Source organism: Pipistrellus kuhlii, unplaced genomic scaffold (genome assembly GCF_014108245.1).
Source record: "Pipistrellus kuhlii isolate mPipKuh1 unplaced genomic scaffold, mPipKuh1.p scaffold_m20_p_5, whole genome shotgun sequence".
Classification (NCBI taxonomy): Eukaryota; Metazoa; Chordata; class Mammalia; order Chiroptera; family Vespertilionidae; genus Pipistrellus; species Pipistrellus kuhlii.
This window is the reverse complement of record NW_023425551.1, coordinates 56,433,082-56,459,572: the sequence shown is the minus strand read 5'-3', so window position 1 is coordinate 56,459,572 and position 26,491 is coordinate 56,433,082. Positions and strand designations below refer to the sequence as shown.

Genomic DNA, 26,491 nt, shown 5'->3' with positions numbered 1-26,491 from the left:
GATGCCTTAGGGACTCCCTTAGCTGGGTTCCCTGGTTTTGTTTCTCCACCCCCGTGGTCCCAATTCCTGGCTGCCTAGCTTCCTCCTCTCTCCTCCTCACCAAGGGGGCTTATTTCCTGGGGAGGCTGCTCATTGCACAAGTAATGGGTTGCTGTGGTCAGAAGGGAGGAGCAGCAATACAGGAGACAGACCGGAAGGCCACAGGGCTTCATACGTTTACCTGATTTAGCATCTAAATTGGCCCCGCAATGTGAATCCAGACAGAGCCAGAAAAATGAGTGAAATAAGACTAGCTACGCAGATGAGGGGAGTAACAATCAAAAGTCCACACGAGGCATGCAAGTGGCTTCTGCCCTGAAATCACCAAAATGGGACAAAATGGCATCAGGGAAACAAAGGAATCCCCTCAAAAATGTGAAAGGAAACAATGTGCTTCTTCTAAATAGTCTCAACGCATATTTTTCTGATAGTGTTCCAAGGCGCTTGCCCGTCCCCACCAGCCTTTCTTCTCTGTTCTCTGTGGAAATTATTCAGGCAGAGATGTGCCTTTTGAAGTTAACGGGATTCCACACTGGATGAGCTTTAGGGCGCAGTTGAGGATGAAAATATGTCTTTTAATTGTGCCAGGAATAAAAGTCTTTTCAACAGGCACACATTTTTCCTTGTTTGTTGTCCCCTCATAGCTCGTGAGAACTATGACATAATTCTGGAAGGACACTGCCCGCAGTCAGCGGAATCTGGCATGTCCTGGAGAGATAGCCGCCATCAAAGCGATTTGGGCAAAGATACAATATTCTCATTGACACATTCTCAGTCAGACACATGGCAAGAAAAACTTTACAGTTTATTTTCATTGACAAAGATGCAAACAAAAGGTTTTCTTATGATGCTGTTCTTTAAAAATGGGGAGATGGGACTGAAACCCTTCATTAAATTTATAGAAATGGGTTGAAATCCCTCAAAACTTGGGGACACAGTAAGTAGGAATTCTGAATTCTTTTTTTTAATTAACCATTTCATGCCAATGGTCTTAAGGGACTTAAAAGATTCTAAAAGAAAATTTATAGGAAGAATTTATTAAAGGCACCAAAGGGACCACAATACCTCTGCTCGTTATGGACTGATCAGCATTCTGGTTTTATAAAAATAAAAGTGAAATCCATTTCTCAGGTCTCAACTTGAATTCATTTTTCAGTCTGCTTCTCCTGTAAACAGAATGTCTGAGGCTGTTTAAATTGTACAGAACATTTATCTGAAAGAGTATCGAACCACAGTCACTTCTGTTCCGTGGGACATGCCTGACTTGGCTATAAAGTCTAATATGAGCTTAGGAGGTGAGAGAGGCTTCCCCTCTTGCAGACATCAAATAGGTTGTGATTTTCTACTTTGGTCAGATTACGCAGATGACCCCTATGGGTCCCAAAAGTTGGAGGCATAGCGGTAAGGCTGACGTGAGTGGTTTGTCCCCTGCTCGCCCGAGCTCTGCTCTGCACCCCCACAAGTGGAGAGTTCCCCCAGCTGCTCTCGAGGCCCAGGATGGGATTTCCTGGGTTGTCTGGCTCCATCGAAAAATAAGCCTCATCCCTGGGCTCCCAGAGTAAGGATCTGAGTGAGTATAGGAAACGGCATTTACCTTTCATGCGGTCTAGACATGTATTTCCTGATGAAAGAGAAAAGCCAAGCTGAAGAAGACCTTGTAAGGCCAAAACACAAGGACAGCCCATATTGATTTCAAAATGTGGTTCTCAGAGCAGGAACAATCTGGTCCATCAGCCTGGGGTGGAAATGTCTAAACCACATGTGTCAAACACAAGGCCCGCGGGCCAAATCCGTCCCGCCAGGCCTTGCAATGTGGCCCGCACCGCGCTGTCATCACTGCACTCCGCTGCGTTTCCATCACAGTGACAGTTTATGACTATTCAGTAAACCATTTGGCCCGCGATTTAGGCTGGATTTTAGATTTTGGCCCCTTCTCTGATTGAGTTCGACACCCCTAGTCTAAACCATTGATTTTTGGTCTGAATATCCCTTGCAGGGCAGTGAAGGACCTCCTGGGAGACCTGGACCTCCTGGCCCGCCTGTGAGTTGTTTCAGGTTTAAAAGTTAAATCTGTGTCTGCCTACTTAGAACGTCTGCATCTCAAAGGTCAGACTACATGTAGAGGTTCTTAAGGATAAAAAGTCACCTGTGTTTTATGTATCCATATATATGTTAGCCAGGGTAGCTTTGGGGAGACCTGGTGTTTCCCCTTTAGCTCTGCTCCAGTGAGAAGTGCTCAGGTTTGCATACTGCAGGCCTCCTTGCTGTGGACTCAGAAGACCTGGGTAGGTGCCCAGACTCTCCACTTCCTGCCTGGGGGGTCATGAAAAAGTCATTAAACCTCAGCCAGCCTCATTCACAGAAAACAGGTGGGCTTTAAAAAGAGATCCCTTCCAACAACGTGAGTAGGTGCAGGGTTTGGTATTATATGTGCTCACTGCAGTCCATTATGTCTGAGATGCAAGGAAATTCTCTTTATATAGCACCTGCTGGATAAAATGTACAAGAGCCATCGGTGTTTTTATGCTCCTGATTGAGACAGATATGCACTTGGTCAGGAGGCGAAGAGAAGAGGCACCTCTCTCTGTAGCAAGTCTGCCCTCGTGTGGGGCCACGCTCAAATCGCAGAACTGCGGTCCACCCTGCCTCCTAGGAATATTATACTTTAGAAGCCAAACTCACTGGAGAAGGGGCAGAATTCCTCTGTGACTTTTTGAAGACCGCAGAGATATGAATATAGTCTTCATGGGAATGTAGGCTTTGCACACTCAAAGGAGGGATTTTCACTCTGTTTTCCTTCTCCCTTGACAGGGAAACAGGACAGAAAGCATTTGGGGCTCAGATCCTAAGATACACCCCGTCTCCAGTGGACAAAGCAGCAAAATATAAACTGAACCCACAAAAGAGACCTGTATTTTATAACGGGCTTAAAAAAATCTTTCTCTTCCCCCTGAATCCTCCAAAATTACTTATTCTTCAAGACAGATTAATGTTGTCTTTTGGGGGAAACCTCTCACCTTTGGGGTGAGGAGGGGAATCTCGGACAAAATTATCCTCCATCGTTCCAGGACTTAGCACACTAAAATAGAGCAGACATTCAGCAGTTGTCAAATTAATGAGTGAAATAATAAAGACGTAAATGAATGGAGCATTTTTTTCTTCCATCACTAGTGATTTGAAGATGCAAATCTTCAAATGATAACCATTATCCTAAAACAGTGAAATGGTGGCTTTTTCAATTTTGCATGGGAAATGTGAAAGCCATAAAAAGAGAAATGCAGATTAGTGATTGTATGGAAATTTGTTTAAAAATGATGAAAGATCCTAAGTAAAATTTTCATATGCAAATTTTTCCTGAATGCCAACGCATGTGATTTTTAAAGGTCTCAAATGAGTTCTCTGTGTTTGTTATTTTGGGACTTTCCAATCACAAGCCAATTTCATTAGGAAGTTCTTATTCCCCGTTGTTCTCAAGAATATGTTTTTGTAGAAACAGCCACAGAGGGTTGTGAATAACACCGTCCCATTTAACCTTAATTTTCTGTTTAGCATGAAGCGACTGTGGGAAAAAATGACTTCAGTAGCCAAATTGTTCCCTATTCACATCTTCATCAGCAGGACTGTGGTACAGACTGCAGGTCAGCGGGCTGTAAACAGTTTGCATAAATCGGCAATTCAGAAGCTGAATTTTAATGCACCAATAACATTTTTCCTCCGAGTGCATTAGCGTCTCGCCTGTCAAACCTGAGCATTCATCACACCCCTCCTGGATGTGCCTGTGTGCTCCAGGTGGAGTTCACACTCCTTCCCATTTCTTCCTCTACATTTGCTTTGGAAGAGCCCAAAATAGAAACACTGTGTTGTTTTACTTACGGTATTAAACTCACTTTCTAAAATAGAACAGGAAAAATACCTTTTTTGTAAAAAAAAAAAATAATAATAATAAAGGAATAATTCTATGTCTCTTTTCTTTCCTAAGGGTGTGCCATTCACTGAAGGAAATGGAATGAGCAGTTTATATAAAATCCAGGTATTTGCCTTTATAATTACATAGAATAGCTTTTTGGTTATGGATTAATATAATTCTTGTCATCCTTTTTTTTTTTAAGGGAGGCGTGACTGTTCCCAGTTATCCAGGGCCCCCTGGACCCCCTGTGAGTACAGTTGTTTATCACCAAGCATACCTTAGCTGAACAACCACAACTAAAACAAAACAACGCAAACAAAAATAACTCCTAAGTGCACACACCAAAATACGTGTTACAGATATAACCAACATGTTATGCTGGAGGACATAATGAAACCAATTATAATAAAACTGAGAAAACGTACACAGCCAAAAATAATGAAAAGTAGCATTATGCATCGCTGTGCCACTTTTCGCATTAAAAGTCTAAGAACTAAATCAATTTCCAATCAATTGCTGTCATGAAAGTTCCATCAAATTATGTTTCTTCATCTCATTCTTCAAATCCAAACAGTAGAAGAACAAAACTTGCAAATATTTGTATGTGTATTAAAGCAAATCAGACCCCCCAAAAATGCTTCCTCTTTGGTAGTTTTGCTTCCGTCATGCTTTTAAAAATAGCTTTCCTTTTTTTCTCTCACAGGGCCCAAAAGGTGATCCTGGCCCAGTGGTATGTATATTCCCACGATTTATGTCACTTAGCAAATACATCTTGGTTAAAGTTTGAAAGCAGAGCATCAGGCAGAGAGCCCTGCCTTCTTAGATGTTCACGATTTAATGTGCTGGAGGCGGCAGGCGAGCCATGGAAGAGATGCCAGCAGCGTGCTCTTCATTTGTAAGACGCATCCGTCCTGAAGTCACTGCCCTTGGCATTTGTCTCTTTCATCACTGTTTTAAAACCGCCCTGTGATGAAGGAAGGCACATACACAGCTCCTGATAAATGGGACACTTTCTTCTACTAGAACAATGTTGATGATTGATTCCATGTTAAGTAGATTGTAGAAGAGAGAAATAGTTACTGGAAAGAAATCCCTTAATATGTCGGCCATCTCCCCAGCAAAAGGAAGCAGGGAGGCTGTTTATCTGCGTTAAATGTGAGGCAATTATTCTGCAGGAGATGTGCTGTGCTGTCATAAACCCGCTTCTTGGGAGTAATGTACCAGGAGGTTAACACTCAGCTCAGAAAGAAATCCCGTCCTCAGCTGCTAAAAGAATGGTTATTGTTCTCAAGCATCCTTCCCGCCAGGGGGCGTCACTGTGAAAGTCCCCCCATGTTCAATTACAGCCCCTTCATTTGTTGGCAGTGTTTCCCTTCATGTCCTTTATAAGCATACTTTCCATCATTTATATTCCATTTGTATATCCTTTTTTTAACTACGGGGTATATACCTGGACTCAACTGTACCTGAAATTAAAGAAGTAAACATTCAAACCACTTTCCATCATCATGTGAGAAAATGTGAGGCCCTTTCCTTACAGCTTGGTAAAACTAGATGAGTAAATTTTAAATGAGCAAAAGAACAAACCATACAAAGTAATCTTTTCACAACTAAATGTATTTTCAAAGAAGATGGGTTGAAGAGTGTATTTTTGTTATGGGGCACTGACTATTAAAAGCCAATTTGTTTTCCCCTGAAAGCATGATTTTGACCCCAAATATGTCATCAAGAAGTTTCCTTTGTTTTGCTACCCATTCTTCCCTTGCTTTATCTGTAACTTTTTTTTATATGAAGGAGAGAGAATGATAGTTGGGCTCCCTGCTGCATTCCTCCTACTGGGGATCAAGCCACAGCAACCTTGACATGTGCCCTGACCAGGAATTGAACCCAGCAACCTCTTGGCACATTGGAAAACAACCAACTGAGCCACACCGACCAGGGCTTTATCTGTAACATTTGTTATGCATACACCACCTATATATTTCATCCTAGTTTTAATTTTCTTTTATCTTGTTGATAAAAATTTCCTCATGGTCTTTCCTTCTCATCCTCACACACACAAAACATCCCCTCTGAATCATCTAAGGGCTCCTAGACTTCTCACTAGCTTTTCTGCAACATTCAAGTTTTATCATTAATAACTGATGATAAAGGTAAAAAAAAAAAAATGCTTTTTTTTAAAAAAAAAAAAGCATTATAATAAAGGATAAATTATAATTCACTTGGAAAGTTGATTGCAACAATGCAGGAATTTGGGTAGAATTTTAAGAGAGTACACTGCAAATTTCTTAGCTGCAACAAAGGATAGAGAATAGAAGCTAATTAAAGGATGTTCCTTGCCTTTAGGAGATTAATTAAGTGAGTGAAGCACAAAAACAGAATGTGGAATCATAAAATTAAATCCTGTGTAAAGCTTCAGGTTTATCTTAGGTAAAACTTGGAAAATACTCTTCTGGGCTCTATGTCAGCACCACCACTCAACTGCCTTCATTTCCCATCTGTTGCCCAGAAGAGAAAAATAATATCTCATGCCATTAAAAATAAGGTAGAAATGGTAGAATTTTAGGTCACAGAATAGAATATGGAGAAGTCATTGAGAAGTGGGTAGGGGTAGCTTTACTCTCGGAGAATCCTTCAGGCCCCATGGCACCAGATCACCTGTTTCTAACCAACTTAGTAGACCTTTATAGATGAAAATTACCCTACATTATTTTCCGAGGTGCTCCATTTCATTTATTTGGTGTACAATTTGCAAGTGGATTTCAATTAAATGTTTTATTATTAGCTGCTTCCAAACAACTATTGATTGGCTCAGCACCTTTCTCTGTCCTGAGGATTGTTGGGATTGTAAACAAAGAGAATAAAATGCTTATTTCCTTTGCCAATAACCCAAAGACTCTTTTACAGAGCTTTATGTAGAATAAAATTGGAATATCTTTTTTTCTTATTGACAGGTTACATAGTTATAGACATTTTAAAAGATTTATGGAGCATTATTAATGAGTCTATTTCTGTTTTATATATATATATATACATATATATATATATATATATATATATATATATATATATATATAATTGATGTTTTTACAGAGAGGAAGGGAGAGAGATAGAGAGCTAGAAACGTCGATGAGAGAGAAACATGGACCAGCTGCCTCTTTCACACCCCCTACTGGGGATGTGCCCGCAACCAATGTACATGCCCTTGACCGGAATCTAACCTTGGGACCTTTCAGTCCACAGACCCGACGCTCTACCACTGAGCCAAACTGGTTTCGGCCAGTCTATTTCTGTTTTGAGGATTGCCAGAGGGAAAGAGGGTTGGAAGGAATGGGTTTTAAAAAAAAAAGTATAGGGATTAAAAAGTACAAATTGAGCCCTAGCCGGTTTTGCTCAGTGAATAGAGCATCGGACTGCGGACGAAAGGTTTTGGATTCAATTCTGGTCAAGGGCACATATCTTAGTTGTAGGCTCCTCCCCAGTCCGGGCCCTGGTCAGGGCTTGTGCAGGAGGCAACTAATTGATGTGTTTTTCTCACATCGATATTTCTCTCTGTCTTTCCACTCTCTCTAAAAATCAATGGAAAAATATCCTCAGGTGAGGGTTTAAAAAAATACAAACTGGTAGTTACAAAATAGTCACAGAGATGTAAAGTTCAGCATAGGGAATATGGTCAATAATATTATAAGAACTATGTATGGTGCCAGATGGATACTTGAATTATAGGGGAACTCGCTTTAGAAATCATAATTTTATAACCACTACATTGTACACCTGAAACTAATATAAAATAATATTGAATGTCAACTATAATTGAAAAATAATTACTTTTTTAAAAAATTGAGAAAATAAAAATATTATCAAGTCCTATGCTACCCACTTTATCTCTCTTGATTAAAAAGTTTATTTGTTCGCCCTAGCCAGTTTGCCTCAGTGGATACAGTGCCAGACTGCAAATCAAACGGTCCCAGGTTCTGTTCCAATCTAGGGCACGTACCTTGGTTGTAGGCTCTTCCTCAGCCTGGGTCCTGGTTGGGTCTCATGCAGGTGGCAGACAATTAATGTGTTTCTCTCACATCTATATTTCTGTTTTTTCCTCTCTCCTCACTCTCCCTAAAAATCAATGGGGGTGGGGGGAAAAATATCCTCAGATGAGTATTAACAAAAAAATATTTTTTTAAAAGTCTATTTGTTCAAAGTGAGCAGTTTCCTTCACTCTAACTTGTCTAAATGTGTTCCTTGAGGATCAGAAGTCTCTAGTAAGCTTGAGACCACACACTGAAATTTTTTTTAATGGAAATGGTTACCCATATCCTATCAGTGACCCATCAGCTTGATCAGTAACATTTTTAAAATATATTTTTATTGATTTCAGAGAGGAAGGAAGAGAGAGAGAGATAGAAACACCAATAATAAGAGAGAATCATTGATCAGCAGCCTCCTGCATGCCCCACAATGGTAGTCGAGCCAGCAACCTGCGCATGTGCCCTGACCAGGAATCTAACCATGACCTCCTGGTTCCTAGGTCAACATTCAATCACTGAACCAAGTTGGCCAGACTGATCAGTAACTTTTAAAATCATTGAAATGCTGCCCCTGGCATCACAATTCATGTCCCATTACAGGTTCAGAGAAGACTGGAGGATGACAAACTCTGCTTTGAGAACTCATCTTCCTCTGCTCTTAAAGGGCATACATAGTCTTATTCCCAGTAATCTAGCAGCCCCAGGAACCTCCCAAATTGACCAACGTTATTAAGACAGCTTTTTCTTCTAATTCTTATTGCAATTGGAAATACCACCAACTAGATGGATTCATTATGATTAGATTCCTAGTCAGAATAAAAACAACTAATCAGAAAATAGACTCATACTTCTCCAGGGAATAGCCTTATTCTCAAACTGTTTTCAAACACCAAAAGCAAGAATACAAATGCTTCAAAATAAAGCATTCCATTTACTTGCTAGATTACGAATCAATGTTAGAGGGAGTAGATTTAGGAAAAATATATCTTTGCTTTTGAAAACCAGTGTTTGAAATTCATTTAATCATTGCTCCTGAGTTCCTTGTGCTCCTGTTTAACAGGGAGAACCTGGTGCAATGGGTTTGCCAGGGCTGGAAGGATTTCCAGGCATAAAGGTAAGTACAGGGCTTAGAAATGCATTCACTGCTTCAACACTCAAACATGTTTAATGTTTACTGGGCACCTACTATTCTACCAGGAACTATTTTATGTTTGGGAGTACATGAGGGAGCAGAACAGGCAAAAATCCCTGACCTCATGGAATTCTATTCCAAGAAGAGGATATAGAAATTAAATGAGTAAGCACAAATAACTAAATTATATTGTTGGTCAGTGCTAATGGGAAGAAAAAGAGCAGGTTAAAGGGATCGAGGAGTGCTGAAGTGGAGAAAGGTGATTTTTTAATAGGGTTATCTGATCAAATAGCAATAGCTGATCAAAGACTTGAAACAGGTGAGGGGGAGCTAACCAAGTCTTCTGCAGGAAGAATGTCCCAGGCAAGACAAGTATGTTCTAGAGATCTGTTGTATGGCTTCGTGACAATAGATTACAATACTAAACTGTGTACTTGCTAAGTGTTCTCAATGAGAGAGAGAGAGAGAGAGAGGAGGAGGAGGAGGAGGAGGAGGAGAGAGGAGAGGAAAGGAGAGGAGAGGAGAGGAGAGGAGAGGAGAGGAGAGGAGAGGAGAGGAGAGGAGAGGAGAGGAGAGGAGAGGACATTAATGTTGAGAGAGAATCATTGATTGGTTGCCTCCTGTACTCACCACACTAGGATTGAGCCTGAAACTCAGGCATGTGCCATGACTGGGAATAGAACCCTGACCTTCTGGCTTATAGGTAGACACTCGACACTCAACAATTGAGCAAAGCTGGTGGAGATAAAATGGATTTTTAAGACTATAGAAATACCAGATGTTTTGTATGCTAAAGGAATGATCCAGTAGGAAGATTTAATGAATTATATAGAAGTAAAGGGAAGAACTGCTGAAATGTTGTCCCTAAATAGCTAAGAGGGATGGGGACTTAGCGTATAAATGGAGGATTTGTCTTCAGAGAGGGTAGTTCATCTAGGGTAACAGGTGGGAAAACAAAAGCATAGTGGTACACATGTTGATATGTATATATAGAGAGATGAATTGGTTGGAGTCCATAGAAGTTCTTTTCTGATTTATTAAATTTTCTAAGATGGAAAAGGCAAGATAATCATCTGAGAGTGGAGTAGGGAGAAGAGGTTGGAGATTTAAGGAAAAGATCTTCTAGGAGAGAGGAAGAGTTCAGGGACTGCAGAGTGATGGCTCCTTTAAGACTCGTGGTCATGAACTGAAGTGAGACTAGTCAGCAAAATTATGAGTACTTTTCCAGCCATGTACAGACTCTCAGGCAAAAGTACAGAATAGAAGGGGAGCTGTATTTAAACCAGGTTCTACTGTAGTTTTGACAGTTGAGCACTAGAAATAGCAATGGGTCAAAAGAGTTACCAGTATACACAGGGGAATAGTTATAACAAGTGACCATGGAGTTTAAACTAGATAAATAGAGAGGCCATCCAGGGAGTGAAATGTAATGAAAATTTTGTCAATTAATGGATTAGAGGTCTTGGTTGCATCAAGTATCAGGAGTTCAAGTACCCAAGTGAGTAGATTATGACAATAAGAGATGGTGATCCAAAGTTGGAATACCCAAAATTGAGATCATGGAAGGGATGGAATATTATGTGTTTAAATATTGGTATTGTTAATCTTCTTTTAATATTTTTCTTCTATCTTCTCTTCTATTTATTATCCTGAGTGAGCTATACTATTATTTGTTTAAGCTGCAATTTCATAAGAATTGTATTAAATTGATAAATTAGTTGGGTGGCAGTGACATCTTTACAACATTGTCTTGGCCTCCAAGAACAAAACGTATCTCTCCATTTAATCAGGTCTTCTTTTATGTCCCTGAAGGAAGTTAGGAAGTTTATAATGTAGGTTCTGCTCAATAAAAATTGCCATTTTATTATCCCATATATAATCGTTAGTATTTTTAGCATGGTCAGCTTTATCTAAAATACCATGTTGCCTTTGGACAAAACGTTGAGTCACTCTACTGTTCAGAGCAATTAAAGAGATCTTCTGATTGGGCTAATGAGAACTACATTCTCTTGTTCTAAATATTTTTATTCCAACCCTATACCCAACAAGACAAGTGTAGGGAAAGCTTTTAAGTAAAATTCAAGTACTCTAATGAATTACTTTTAAATATATGGAATAAGAATATTGACTAATTTTAGCTGCAAGGATATATAGGGTCCTATTAACAATAGGTCATAGAAATGACCAGATGAATACTTCTTTTCATTAAGATTATTTTATCTAGTTTTACTAACACATTCAATTGGCTACTTATTTTGTTACTTTTCCAATTATCTACCCTCTAGCTTTACATCAGTTAACATTAATAATGCTTATCATTTCGAAGAAAAACTTTACCAAATTTAAATAATTTTAAGCACTAATTTTATAGGTAAAGATTTTATAGATATCATTGTAAGTACCATTTTTCTTTAACCCTAAAAGGGAGATCGAGGCCCAGTGGGTCCCCCAGGAGTAGCCGGCATGGTGGTAAGTCCAAATTATCTCTCATTATTTTCTCAAGTAAACAGTTGTCTCCACAGTAAACCTACAGCTGAGGATTGGGAGGAGGACTGGGGAGCAGGTGGCAGCTCCTATGATACGAGGTTCCTGAAACCTCCAGTTTAAAAAACAGAGCTACCTGTCCCTCTCCCATTTGAAGAATGCTCCTTTCTTCATTTCCACCTCTTACTTATTTTCTGTTGTACTTTTATTCTTCCCAACTCACTAACGGGGTAAGGACAGGCCAGTTACCTGTGATGGTACATTAATATGCAAGCACAGCTTTGAGAAGTTTGTTTTGTTGCTCTACTTTTGTCATATGTCAAGGTTTCTTGGTCCTAAAGGTAAAGTTTTCATCCTGGGGCATGTAGTTCAGGTTCTTTGCATTAAACTGCAATCTGCCCGAGACTTTCCTCAGCCCAGCATTATTAGCACAGCTTTATTGCTGCTAATGTCTCCTCATAAACTAGCCCTTCAATCGTATCAATCATCTTTGTTGCTCTCTGATGTCAAATGTTTTAATCTCATCAAGGTCTTTTCAGATGAATAGAAAGTGCTGCAGGAAAGGTTGAAATCATTTCTCTGAGCCCCAGGGATCGTTCTGATCTTCATTCACAAATCTCTAATTAAAATTTTGTGGTCATGCTTTATGAATAACAGCCCATTTATCCTCCTGCTCAGTGTCCCTGCAGGGTAGGAAAGTCAGTGGAAACCATGTGCTAGAACATGAGAAAGATACAAAGGGTCCTACCAGCACCACCCACCACGACCCAATACCACCCAGAACCCCCTGCCACCAGCCACAGCACCCCTCTACTCTCCATCACCACCTCCCACCACCCCCATCCCTTATAAGGCCAGTAGTCACTCTATTTTATTTTATTGCTAAATCTAAGAACAACAATTAATTAATTCTGTCCACAGTCCACTGAAAACCATCCTTTACAGGAGATAGTTCCTTATTCAGCTATTCTAGATCAAACGAAAATATTAGTATGATTGAAAAGTAACGGAAATATTTTCTTTAGCAACACTACAGAATTTTTTAATCAAGAAAGTACTCTTCCTGAAAGTTGACTCACACTTTATCCCATTCCTTTCCCCTCCCCTCACTACCATCCTAGAAATGTATTTGGAAATTTGTTTCCAGAATTGCAGAATTGTCCATACAACCCACACCACTTAGATTCACTCACACCCCGTGTTTGTTTCCACAGGGTATAATGCAGCTTAATACTCCACTGTATTCACCCACGTGTGCTACAGATCACTTTTGGCTACTACCCTAAATTAAATCTCTCACCAGAGAAAAACATTGGCCACCACTGAAGGTATTTAAAAGATGAGTGCCCGGCCGGTGTTGCTCAGTGGTTGAGTGGCAGCCTATTAGCCAGGATTGATTTTCAGTCAGGACACATGCCCGGGTGGGGAGCATGCAGGATGCAGCCAATCAATGATTCTCATCATAGGTGTTTCTATTTCCCTCTCCTCCCTTCCTCTCCGAAATCAATAAAAATATTTTTTAAACAAAGATAAAAAAATGAGTGACAGACTCAATCCAAATGAAGAATTCCAAAGAAATTTTTGAAAGCTACAGCATGATTGAAATAAGGGGTAATTGCAGTTTTCTTACCTCATAATTAAGAGAATGAACTGACAATTACAAAAATCGAGAAGGGGTAGAAATTTTACACCTTGCATATATAGGGCAGTGTAATTAAATACATGACAGTTCTTTATAACTGGACCTGATGGTGGCTCAGGAAAAAAAAAAAAAAAACATTCTGGAAATAGTGGTGATGGTTACATAAGGGTGGGAATATATTTAATATCCCTGAATTTTACACTTTAAAATGGTAGATTTTTGTCATATGTATCTTAATCACAGTAAGAAAAAAACTATGTAAGGTGATTGTTCTGGTTGAGACCTACCTGGACAAACACATCACCGCCATTCTGCTGAGTACCAAGGGAACCCAGCCCTGCCCTTCCTAGAGCAGACCAGTCTGTCCCTTTCTCGCATATTCAGGCCTGTCCAGAGGTTTCCCCGGGCTTCTTCTCCCCAGCCCTGCCAGAATGGCATATGGGGACACAGAAGAAGTATCCCTATGCGTGGGCAGTGGGTGTGACCTCTGGTCAGTGTGCTCCCCGCCACCCCTCGGCTCCCCCACTCAGGCCCACAGGAATCGCAGGAGTCTCTGCTTTCCCACACAGGCTGTGGAGAGCCAGGATGCTCTCTCAGGCCTGGCGTCCGCCCTTCTTCACTGCTCAGCCATACCTACACCTGGGAGGGGATCTCCTCCCAAAACTCCAAACAGCAAATGGGGAAAGCCCTCCCTTTTCAGATTCCCTCGTAACCCACTGTGGTTTCTATGGTCTCAACTGTACACCTACATTCCCACTTAGTCGGTCTTTCCAAGCACATTAGGTCCAAGGGATCGTAGGCAGTTCCTTCCCAAAGGCAACGTCTTTATGCCCACTCTGGACCCTTGCACTTTCCCACTTCCAGAAATCTGTGGGACCATCCTTCTTACATGTATCATCCCTGTGGTCTCCTTCCGCTCTCCCCCAAGATTCTTCTGTTGTCACTGCTCCATCATACATCTATTGATGTGTATTGGAACAAATCGATCTTGTCCTCTCCCTTTCAACAAAACACAGCTTTTCAAATCAAACATGCTCTTTGCCAAGCTATCCTACTTAGAAACCTTCTTGTGAAACTCAGTCTAGGCAAGATTTTGTTTAGCCTCCGTGCCTTCCCGCCCCCCCTCCCCCGCCCCAAAGTAAAGACGAACTGCCAAATAGGCACTAGAGAGATTTCCAGAAATGAAAATGCATTTTCTTAATATTTTCAAAACTTATTATCCTTCCTACTCACCCACCCAACATACACACATGTGCCCTTTCATGGAACTGTTCCCCAGCCCGTCCCTAGGAGCCTGCAGGGTTGAGTAGGGGCTCCTGGGACTCTGTCCCACCGGGAGTGCCATCTGAGTGCAGTGCCACAACCTAAAGGCACATTAAGCTCAGCATGTGGGGGTTGAGCACGTGGCATCATTCAGTAATTTGGCTCCTAACAGTTCTCCTTGGTTTGATTTCCCAGGGGAAACCTGGCACCCCGGGGCCTCCAGGAGTTCCAGGGGAACCGGTGAGTTCATTCCTAACAGTTTTACGTGTGTTGCATCACGTGCAGTTCTAACGCTTTCTTGGTGACTAACATTTGTGGACATCTCCACAGGGGGAGAGAGGACCTGTGGGAGACATTGGTTTCCCCGGACCGGAAGGACCCTCAGGAAAGCCGGTAAGAACTTCCGTGGTTTAAACTTTGCCAACTTGAGAAATGTTCTAAGCAATGCCTCCTCTCCATCTCCTCAGAACACCTGAGATTTAAGCAAGTTGTTTCTGAGGAAGTAAGTGAGGTTCTGCAAATGGTTTCTGGGGTGTGGCTCTCACTGAGTGCCCTGGCTCTCTGTGAGGTATCTTTATGTCTTACACAAGGGAGACGAAGCTGAGGTTCTTTTCGTTTTAAGTGTCAGCGAATTAGACTCATTGTTTCTTAAGTCTAATGTGCTCAGTGGACTTAAAAATAAAATGGCCCTTCACATCCTAAAATATAAAGAAACAAGACTCACAGATGTAACACCTGTGTGTGAAGCTGAAGATTAAAGTAGAAGCTGTTTTCTCAGGATCCCTCCCTTATCTATGCGCCTTGTTCCTTCACTTTCATAAATCACTGCTGCCAAATATATCATCCCCCTGTGTCCTAAAGAGCTCTGGGCTGCTGATATATAGTACTGCTGTGACACTGTAACAGTCATTCCTACTAATCCAATTCAACATATATCCATGCGTTTGCTAAGGGTGTGCTGAGCCCAGAGGGAGGAATATAAAGATGAATAAGACATACCCCAGTCTCAGGTTTTTTTCTTTATAGAAGGTCACTACTGCTGTGCCAAAGTGGCTCAGAGGTTGGGCGTTCAAAGTTCAATTATCAATCAGGGCATATGCCCAGGTTTCAGGCTCTATGCCCGGTAGGGGGCAGGGTGGAGGCAGCCAATCAATGATTCTCATCATGGATGTTTCTATCTCTCTCTCCCTCTAGCTTCCTCTCTGAAATCTATTAAAAAATACATTAAAAAAATAAAAAACAAAGAAGGTCACTGCTCCCTTTGCTTGTTTATTTGCTCTGTGTGTAAAAGGAGGAGAAGGTACTGAATGTAAACAAGCAGCACAGAACTCATGAAGCCACTTAGAATCTTTGTGAAACATTCAGGGTTGGTGCATTCCCTGACTGCCACCTCCCTAGAGAAGGCAACGTGAAAAAATGTGTTAGGAAGATCTGGGTTTGAATTATGACTCCAAGGGTATTGTGAGTCACTTGAGTAACATGACATAGGAAAAGCATTTCCAGTGCCTGCCCCTGGGAGGCGCTCAATAAATATTAGTTTAATCCCTGCCTCCCCCTTTGCTTTCTCTTACCAACTTTCCACTTCTAACCCCTGAACAACATCTCATTTTAATGCTTACCACGGGGTGCCTAGGGGATGAGGCAAAAAGCAATTTGTTTATTCAGCCAGTATTTCTTAAGCACCTACTCTATGCTAGGCACAGTTGTGTGTGCTAGCAACTCATGGGATTTAAATGCTATGATAGGGCCACAGACAACAAACACACACAATTTAAGGTAGAAGAAGATCTAAACAGGGTGAAGTACTAGAGTAGCCTTTAACAGGGTGGACAAAAAAGGAAAGCCATTGGAGCAAGACCTGCACAGAGTGAGAGATCAAGTCCTGAGGAGGTTGGGGTGGGGGCATTATTTTAAGAAAAAGAAATGGCTAACAAGAGCATGATATGTTTAAAAAACAGCAAAAGGCATGAAGTTCAGAGTGAACTAAGCTAAAGAAAAGAGGGAAAGATCCTGAGGTAGAGGTAGGCAGTGGCCAGACCACAAGGAACTTCTCGGTTCTGAACAGAGCTTGGATTTCACTTGCAGCCTGATAGAAACTCACTGGGGTGTTTGTGGGGGGAAGGAAAACGATTGGACCACATTTTAAATGACCACTCTGACCAGTGTATGGAGAGCAGACTGTAGGGTGAAAGCAGACAGAACAGTGAGGAGGAACTGCCATAGCCCCCATGAGAGAGAAAGATGGTGAGAACAGGGAAATCATGAGGAGGAAGAGGCGGGGTTGAAGGGACAGCCAACAAGACTGGCTGAGGCACCAGCTGTGGAATGTGAGGAAGACAAAGCTGCGGTTTGGAGAATGAGCCACCGTGTCGGAGTGAAATGTTTGGTGAGATGGGAAAGACTGGAGATGGGTGGTTTGGGGCGGGAAAACCAAGAATTGTCTAGGTGAGATACATTCATCTTGAAGCACCAGTAGATATCCAAGGGGAATGCCAAGTAAGCAGTGGAGAGAAGCATCTGGAGTTAATGGCGAGGCTGGGACTGCAGAAACCAATCAGGGTACTTAAAGCTGAGCCGGGGTGAAACAGTCACTGTGGTGAGGCAGAGAGGAGGATCTAACGGAAAGACTGAGAAAGTGCAGCCAAGAGATGGGAAGAAAAACCAGGTGAATGAGGCTTCCCGGGTGTTTTAAAAGAAAGTGTTTTAAAAGAAAGGAGTGATAAACATACAGGTAAGTGACATGAGAGCTAATAATCCAACACTGGGTTTTGCAAAGAGGAGGTTGTGGTGGGAGAGATTCCATCATGTTAGCATCTTGATAAGTATGGCCCAATTGAGAGAGGAAATTCAGCTGATGTAAGAGAGTGCAGGTAACTTTGGGCATAGGGAGAAGACTGGTATTCCACTCACAAAGGGGAATTGGTCTTAACAAAGAATGGGGCTGTTCATTCCTCTTTAACAGGAGACACAAGTCAAAATACAAATGCATGTAGCTGGTGGGTCAGGTGGAGGAAAGGGAGGTGGTTCTCTCCTGTTTATTGCCTCAGGGGAAGAAGAATTAGGGTCATCGGCTGGCCCTGAGGAGTAGGGTGATGATGCTGGACTTTTGAAGAGATAGGAAATATGTGAAAGAGTATTTTTGGAGAGAAAGGGTGGGAGTCAAGTCAGAAAATACAGAAGGGGTAACCTGATAACGCAGGAGGGCTGCTTGCCCTCTGCCATCCTTCACTTAGATTGGAACAAGAGAGCAAGAACTCGTGGTCTTCTTCAACCACAGTTGGACGCTCAGATTCAGACGTACAATAGACAGAAAGTTGGCTCTACCGGAAATGGATTCTTCCAGAGAAGTGAGATGAGGGGAGGGAGCGGAAGTCCAGTACACACAGGTTATTGTAAAAAATCTCTGAGAACAGGATATGCTATGAAAAGCAAGTTAGTAACACCTTCATATGCAAAAAGAACACACAGGACAGTCTTTGATGAATTATGAGACCCCCACCCCCCAAAATAAAAGACTATAAGGGTTATTTCCTTTCCTATACTGTTACCAAAGACATGAATTACACTAGATTTTCACACTAGATTTATCTTCTTTTAATCAAGTGACACAGCTGTTTCTTCACATCCTCTGCTCACTCAGCTGTATCTTTGTTGCTTGTGTTTCCTGATGTCATAAATTCTTTGAACCATACCCTTCGGGTAACATGTTCTCAGTAAAAGTATTCTGGACAATTCCCAGGATCTTTCAGAGAGGTCGGGGACTTTGGCTGGGCTCTCAGCTGTGACAGACGATAGTGTAATTTACAGCGCTGAGCACATGAGGTTGTCTGCAGTTCAGCATAGAATCCATTCCCCGGTGCACAATGAAAGTCCCCTCGGCTTTTCAGAGGAGCATGTCCATGAAATCACCTGCTGGCTAAGAAATCATTTTCCTCACCTTGATCTCCCTCTTCAAATCAAATCTCAAAAACACATCTGCTCTCGGACTCTAGGTATTTCATTTGACCCCCAAGTGCTTTTCCTTCTCACATCTCCCGGCCGATAGTTCTCACCGTCTTATAAATCCCCGAGCTTTTATTACCACCTCCAGAACTCCCTTATATAAAGTTCAGAAAACTTGCAGTTTACTAATAAAAAGCCACTATTTGATACTCGGAAACTGTGATTACACATCCCTTGCTTCCCCTTTATATTTTCCAGCTGAAAAATAACATTCTTTCTCTGACTGACAGTTTATTTCATATTAAGATCATGCTCTGGCCATGTTATGAAATTTCCCCAGCAGCAGCGGAGACCATTTACTGAGAATGACTCCTCGTGCTGGAAAAATTGTAAGGAGGTAGCAGTAAATGCCATCCACCAGCCACCCGGCACTATTGGGCACCTTCTTATTTCTCAGAACGTACCTGATAGAATAAGTAAGGAAAATCACCCTGTCGCCTGTTTACAGTGAGCTTGGCATGGTCTGCTATTTCACTAAATCTTTTGTCTTAAGGCCATTATTTTATCCTGACTTTCTAAGTGAAGAAGCCAGTGCTGTTAAGGTTAAGTAAATTGCCCTAAAGCCGTGGTAGGCAAACTGCAGCTCACGAGCCACATGCGGCTCTTTGGCCCCTTGAGTGTGGCTCTTCCACAAAATACCAAGGCCTGGGTGAGTCTATTTTGAAGAAGTGGTGTTAGAAGAAGTTTAAGTTTAAAAAATTTGGTTCTCAAAAGAAATTTTGATCGTTGTACTGTTGATATTTGGCTCTGTTGACTAATGAGTTTGCTGACCACTGGCCTAAAGTAAATGGAACTTTGCAGTGGCAGAGTCAGAATTTAAACTGACTACTAGTGGAACTATTAATACTATCTGGTTCTATTGATTTTGTTTTCCATTTCACCATACTGCATCACCAAAATCTCTGCAGGAATATGATGAAGTCCTTGGGTCTCTACCCTTTTGTTGTATTTAACCATGTCTGTCAGTGCAGAATTAGAAATATTAATCATTTTTTTGTCTTTACAGGGAATAAATGGAAAAGATGGATTACCAGGTGCTCAGGTATGGAAAATACCATCCTATATAATAAAGCCTAATATGCTAAGTGTCCAGTTGTCTGATCATCCATTCAACCAATCAAAGCGTAATATGCTAATGATATGCTAAGGCCACTCAACCACTCTCTATGATATGCACTGACCACCAGGAGGCAGACACTCTGACTGGTAGGTTAGCTTGATGCTGTGGTCCAGCCAAGATGGGCTGGATACACCCTGAAGCCCTCCCACAGTCCCTCTCTGATTGGCCAACCTCCCACATCCCTCCCAGGCCTCTATCGTGCATGAGTGGGGTCCCTCGGCCTGGCCTGGACTCTCTCGCAATTTGGGCTGAGGGACCCCCCTGCTCCTGAGTGCATGAATTTCCCACACTAGTCCTCTACTTTAAAATAAGTGTTCTGATGCACAACCGCAGAATACCTGAAGGGAAATCTTGACATGCAGTGACTTTTCATACTGATATCTGTTTTTCAGGGCATCCTGGGTAAGCCTGGAGACAGAGGCCCCAAAGGAGAACGTGTATGTATATTATTATTTTGATTATTAAGTCCGTCTGCTACACCTGTGCCAGCATTTGACTTCCCAATTATGTATGTAGAATTCCTATAAATCTCTCAGCATGAAAAGGGTAGAGCATATGTGATCCTAGATCTGGCTAACAGTAAAGCAGGACCATTGAAGACCCAGAATGAGGCCACGTGGCAAATATACCTGCCTGGCTGGCTTTTTTAAACAGCTAAGTCTTGTTGGTTTGGAAAGCTTTATCATCCTCCTATCTCAGACATAGAAGGATTTGTGGAATAAAAGCTTTTACTTATTATTTAACAGATAATTCATAATAACTGAAGGACATATGAAAATAGAGGAAATAACATGAAGAAAGTAAAAAAAAAAAAAAAAAATCTACCTTACCCCACTACATTCAAGCACTATTGATATTTTGACCCAGTTTCCATTTCTCTCACTCTTATTCAAAACATATACATATACTTAATGAATCAATACAAAAGAATATATACTTTTTTATAAAAGTGAACTCAAATTTCTTTGTAAATGTCTTTTTTTGCCTCATAATATGTAATGACTGCCTTTCCATGTCAGTAAATATAGAGCTGCAGCTACTTGTTAGTGACTACACATTATTCCACTGTTTGGATATACCTTATTTCACTTACTCAGTCCCCCTTTGGGGGGTATTTATGTTTCTCCCAGTTTTCATATTATAAACATCACTATAATGAGCATCTTTGTCCCTAGATTATAAAATAATTTTAATACGTTAAAGATTGTGTTTATTTTGCACATGATCAGGGTATTGATCAAAGTGTGCCAGTATTTCTTTTATCTATTTTTTATGTTAATAGTCTCAGATATTTCTCCAAATGTGATTGATATACTTGCATGCAGATACATTTTTAAAAAATATTTTTATTGATTTCAGAGAGAAAGGGAGAAAGAAAGAGAGATTGAAACATCAGTGATGAAAGAGAATCACCTATGGGCTGCCTCCCACACGTCCCACACTGGGGACTAATCCCACAACCCAAGCATGTGCCCTGACTGGGAATTGAACCATGACCTCTTCATTCATAGGTCGACACTCACTCACTGAGCCATGCCAATTGGGCACAAATACATTTTTATAACCAAGACAGTAGCACTAAAATTAGGTCCATCTATATCAAGCATGTCAAACTCAAAATCTAACACAGGGCAAATAAACAATGTTTAAGTTTAGATGGGCCACAAAAAAAACAAAAGCTCCAATTTTCATAGAAAGATGGGTTTATTTTAATAAAGACAATACTAAATACAAAGGGCTGAAATAATGAGTAATCATTAACATAAAATAATAGAACATTTTCATAAAAATTAATATTTTTTTCTTGAACATTAACTTACCAGACACTGAATAACTGCACAAATTAATGAATGTAACACAAATAAACCTATTTTTCTTGTTCTTTGAAAGTGAAATATTTTCTGTTGCATACTCCAAACAAGTCAGTCCAAGTCTAATGAGGTGGCAATCAGCTGCTAAAATACTCGCTTCTAGTATTAGTGGAAAAAAATGGTGAACCTGCATGTAAGGCGTGTAAGGGAAATGAATGCAACACAATTATAGTAATAAGTCATTAGCAAACATTGTAGTTCATTAGTAATAATTATGTATAACAGGATATTGTAAAAATTAAGTTATGATATTTTTATTAAAACATTTCTTAAATACCATTGTATTGGTTGGACCACAAGAATATTTGTTGTGAGCCACATGTGGCCCATGGGCTGCAAATTTGACATGCTTGATCTACATGGCTTATTTCTACACTTCTCTATGCCATGATCAAATAGGTCTCTGTAATTGTTCACTTGTTTTCATCATCTATATATATAAAAGCCTAAGCAGCCAAACAATTGGTTGACCTAGCTGGTCAATATGACACGCACTGATCACCAGGGGTCAGACGCTCAATTGGAGGTCATTGTGCTACTACAGCTAACCTCCCACAGCCAGCCAACCTCCTGAGGTCTCTCCCCTTGACCAGTCCTGATCACTGGCTGAGGAACCCCACCCATGCATGAACTCATGCACTGGGCCTCTAGTTTTTAATGAGAAATAAGCTTTGGACTTTTGCAGTGGAGCCACAACAAATAAAAGAATAATACAGTGAAATATAGGGCAGCCTCAGTGCATCATTTCATCATATTTGGTTTGGTCATTACCACATGGAGTAATGAAAGTGAATATTAGAAATATCTATAACTGAAACACCTGCCATGATCTATCTGTCTTCCCCCCCCCTCTCTCTCTCTCTCACACACACACACACACACACACACACACACACACACCACCTGTATAGAAATCAACCCACAGAATCTAATAAAGACCAAACATACAATAGCAAGCAGGGGGAGATGGGAGAGTACATGATTTAGGAGGTATTTTGAGTGTCTTGTTTTTCTGAGTGAAAAATTTCAGTGATGAAATCCTCTTGGCAATCATCCTTTATTATTGCAAAGGAGACCCAGGCCTAAAGTGACAGCTGCTACTGACTTTCAAAACTGTCATTATTCTAGACTGGAAACAGTACACCTGACATTGTCATTACCGTTCACTGAGTGCTTTCAGCGTGCCCGACATATTATAGTTCTAAGCGCAAACTTGAATTAACTCATTCATTTCTCAGCATCACACTGCTTAGTGGACACTATTAACACCCTCACTTTTCGGAAGAGGAAATTGGTCACAGAGAATTTAATTCACTCACCCAAAGTCCCACAGCTAGGGAGTTCCAGTGTCCATCCTGATCCTTTGTCTGAACTACAGCTATTGCTGTTGTAGAAGAGAACATTCTTTATACTTAATTCTTTCCTTAACAGGGTGATCAGGGGATTCCTGGAGACCGAGGCCCACAAGGTGAACAGGGAAAGCCAGGCCTTCCAGGCATGAAGGGAGATGTCGGTCCTGTGGGGCCACCTGGAAACAAGGGCTCTGTGGGGTCCCCCGGGCACCAAGGTCCTCCTGGTATCCCAGGCGTCCCCGGCACTCCGGTAAGTGGTACTGAGAGCTCCAGACTCCTGGCTGGTACTGACCACTATCCCTTTTCCCATGAAAGCAACAATAGTTCTTTCAAAATAAATAAAATGAGCCTAAAGTGGTCCCTGTGAGGGTACAGTTGCTGTCATTTCTTTCAAGTTATGTACCAGACCCTCTGCAAAGCACTTCCAACATGTGACCTCCCTGCATCCTCTCAATGAACCTGGGAGGATAGCTGTTCTTTCCATCCAACTTAGCAAAAGCAAAAACTGGGAGTCAACTTGTCCAAGGTCACAGTTATTTAGTGGATCAAAACCAGGTTCGACGGACTCCAAAGCCTTCCTCTTAAGTACTGTCTATAATGCCTCCTTCCATTACATAGAAAATACATACTACATCTGTTTCATATTAAAACTTCACTTTGATGAATATCAGAACAGCAGAGCTGCTCGGAGTTGTGCTCTGAAGTGGAGACCATTGGGGCCAAGAGTGTTTGGTTAGAAAAGCCCATGTCTTTATTAAATCCTTAGAAGGCCTGGTGAGTGCCACTCCACAGAGGAACTTCATGTGAAAATGTCCATGTCAGGAAGAAAGGAGTGTTTGGGAGTAAGGTCAGGGAGTTAAGGACATGCTGTCCTCAGATGTCATTACCAGACAGGGCCAAATTGAGCATTCCCATAATTTTCATATTTCTTTATTTTTACCCACTTCCCCTGAACTCTACTTGAATAAAACCTGTAGAATGGCTTCTCAGTGCTGTGTCAATAATTGGTATTTGATGCATTAATTCAAGTTTATTTGTCCCATCTGCAGTGAAAATAAAATGTTGAAATAGGGCATTCTTGAAACTACTGAGTCCTAACAGCAATCATCATCTGAGCCCATCACATTGTCTTTCATTTTATACCCCTGGATAGTAACCACCAAATACAAAGAAGAGTAATAAAATACTTTGAAATCCTATCCATCATGAAAAAATGATAGCTCCCTTTTGAAATATCAAGGTCTATAGTAAAACATTACTATTATATGGGTAGATTCTTTGTCAACGTCATGTAAATTTATTTGTGAAGAAGTTAAAAACTCAACTGACATTATTTACCTACTTGCATTTTCTCTTAAAAAAGAAAACTACTTAGTAGAAATAGGCCTGCAAAGTATAAATTACAGAATAAACTTTACCATGATATGGAAAAAACTTAGTAAGTGTTATCCCATGCACAAAACATTTAAAAAAATAATCTGGAATTCTTTTCCAGGTTGTCTTCCTTTGAAAATACATGATATCAGTGAGTTAATAACTGTACCAGTGTCCAGTGATTGGTTAGAAGTTTAGCTGTGCCTGGGATATTTAACATCATGATAACACTGCTCAAATTCTGTAACTTCAGAAAATGAAGTAATAGGAAATGTCTTTCCTGATTATATGAAACCATGTCTCCCCATTCAATAGGAAATACGTTCACATCACTGGTTATGATTTCAGCCTACAGCTTTTAAAGCAATTATGCACTTCAACTTCTTTCTAGCATTTGATCAAAACAAAACAAATGTATTGCTTAATATAGTCAGTGGCCAAAAGCATTTTGCCTGATAAATGTATCTCTATAGAAGCTTCAAGTATGCATGACAACTCAATATTTCTGTTCTCCATTTCTGCTGGGCTCTATTTTAACAGACCTTTTTTTTTTTTTCTTCTTTAGGCTGATGCAGTTTCATTTGAAGAAATAAAGAAGTATATTAATCAAGAGGTACAAAGGATTTTTGAAGGTTAGACTTGCTTAATAAACATTTCTGAATCCTTTACCAATTCTCATCCATTGTGGGAAATCCCTGCAGCAACATTCTCAAAAGGTGGTCATTAAACAAGTCTAAGAGGCAGCCCTCTTTGTGATGGGATGCTCCATTAGTGTTTGATAGAAACATTTTCCTTATGCCAAATTAAAGTTGCCTCACCGTAACTTCCCATCATCATTCTTGGTCTGCTGCAACAACGCAGGTAAAGTATCTTTCTCTGTTCAAGTGTGACCACACTTCGGGTATTTTTCCTTTTTCTTTTTTTATTTATTGATTTCAGAGAGGAAGAGAGAAACATGGTTGTTGCGTTTATTTTTGCATTCATTGGTTGCTTCTTGTATGTGCCCTGACAACCTTGGCGTATCCAGACGATGCTCGAATCAAACTGAACTACCCAGCCAGGGCCCATGTATTTTTGAATATCCTCCTTAGTTTTCTCTTCAGTGGAGTGTGTCCAGCTCCTCCATGATCATTACCCTTTAGAAATATTTAATCTTTAAATATCCTTCATTCACCAAAGAGTATTTGAACAGGGTAGTGTCTTTTGACGTAGGCCAGGGTCAGTAAACTATGGTCCACCAGCCAAATCCGCCTACCATCTGCCTTAGTGCGGCCCAAATGAGAATGGGTTTTTCTTTGGAGGGGAGGTGCAGGGCAGTACATTTTTTAATGGTTTTTTTTTTTTTTTTTTTTTTTTTTTTTTTTTTTTTTTTTTTTTTATCAAAAAGAATATTTCATGACTAGTGAAAATGACCTAGAATTCAAATTTGTGTTCATAAATAAAGTTTGATTGAAACACAGTCACACTCATTCCTTTATGTATTTTCTGCTAGGGTGGCAGAATTGAGTACTTGTGACAGGAACAGTATAGCCTACAAAGCCTTAAATATTTACTTTTGCAGAGCAAGTTTTCTGACCCCTGATACAGACACTTCAATATCACAGCCTAAGACAGCATTTTTTGATAAGCATCCATATCACATCATTGATTCATATTGAGTTTTTAATTAACTAGCAACTTTGGATCTTTCTTGTACAAAGTTTTTAAAATTAGCTATTTCTCATTATTCACTGTTTTCCATATTTAAAATCTATTTTATGTTACTTCTTTACTTACTGCACTATTTTATGTTACTTCTTAATTAAATTTCAAGTGATTCTTGTTCACACATTGTTCCAATCTGAAGATACCTTTTGGAATGTTGTCTCATAAGGCAGGTTGGCCGACCTTCATAACTTTGTGTTACCTCTAAATTTTATAAATATCTCGTCATTCTAATTGTTGTGTTTAAAAAAAAACAAAACAAAAAAACAAAAAAAAAACAAGCAAGAATTCATTGACAGCAGCCAGAACTTTGACACTTAGGGTAGGGAAATAAAGAAAGGCATAGAAGAAGCAACAGGAAAGCCTAGGCTTGGCTGCCCTGGCTCACTGGTCAGTCAGAGAAAAGAGGACCTTGCAGACCAGTTCAGGGACTTGCCTGGGACAAGCTGCCACTGCCCATTGTTCCCCTGGTTGCAAGTCTTGTGGGTCTTTTAGAGGTTAGAGTAATAGGTTCCTATAGGAGAAAGAAGGGGAAAGGAATGTCACAGGTATGCCTCTGGGGGAGGGGGGGAAGGA

General features: G+C 40.6%; 1 protein-coding gene across 1 annotated transcript in view; it reads left to right on the top strand.

The window, feature by feature from the left end:
- The window catches only part of COL19A1 (collagen type XIX alpha 1 chain), a 250,774-nt gene that overhangs the window by 211,050 nt on the left and 13,233 nt on the right, over window positions 1–26,491 (top strand). Inside the window, exons 37-48 of the mRNA XM_036414901.1 lie at window positions 2,036–2,080; window positions 4,019–4,069; window positions 4,149–4,193; window positions 4,650–4,676; window positions 9,032–9,085; window positions 11,528–11,572; window positions 14,688–14,732; window positions 14,823–14,885; window positions 19,501–19,536; window positions 20,007–20,051; window positions 22,917–23,087; window positions 24,777–24,843. Coding sequence (XP_036270794.1) covers window positions 2,036–2,080; window positions 4,019–4,069; window positions 4,149–4,193; window positions 4,650–4,676; window positions 9,032–9,085; window positions 11,528–11,572; window positions 14,688–14,732; window positions 14,823–14,885; window positions 19,501–19,536; window positions 20,007–20,051; window positions 22,917–23,087; window positions 24,777–24,843 — 694 coding nt within the window. The remainder of the gene's footprint in view (window positions 1–2,035; window positions 2,081–4,018; window positions 4,070–4,148; window positions 4,194–4,649; window positions 4,677–9,031; window positions 9,086–11,527; window positions 11,573–14,687; window positions 14,733–14,822; window positions 14,886–19,500; window positions 19,537–20,006; window positions 20,052–22,916; window positions 23,088–24,776; window positions 24,844–26,491) is intronic.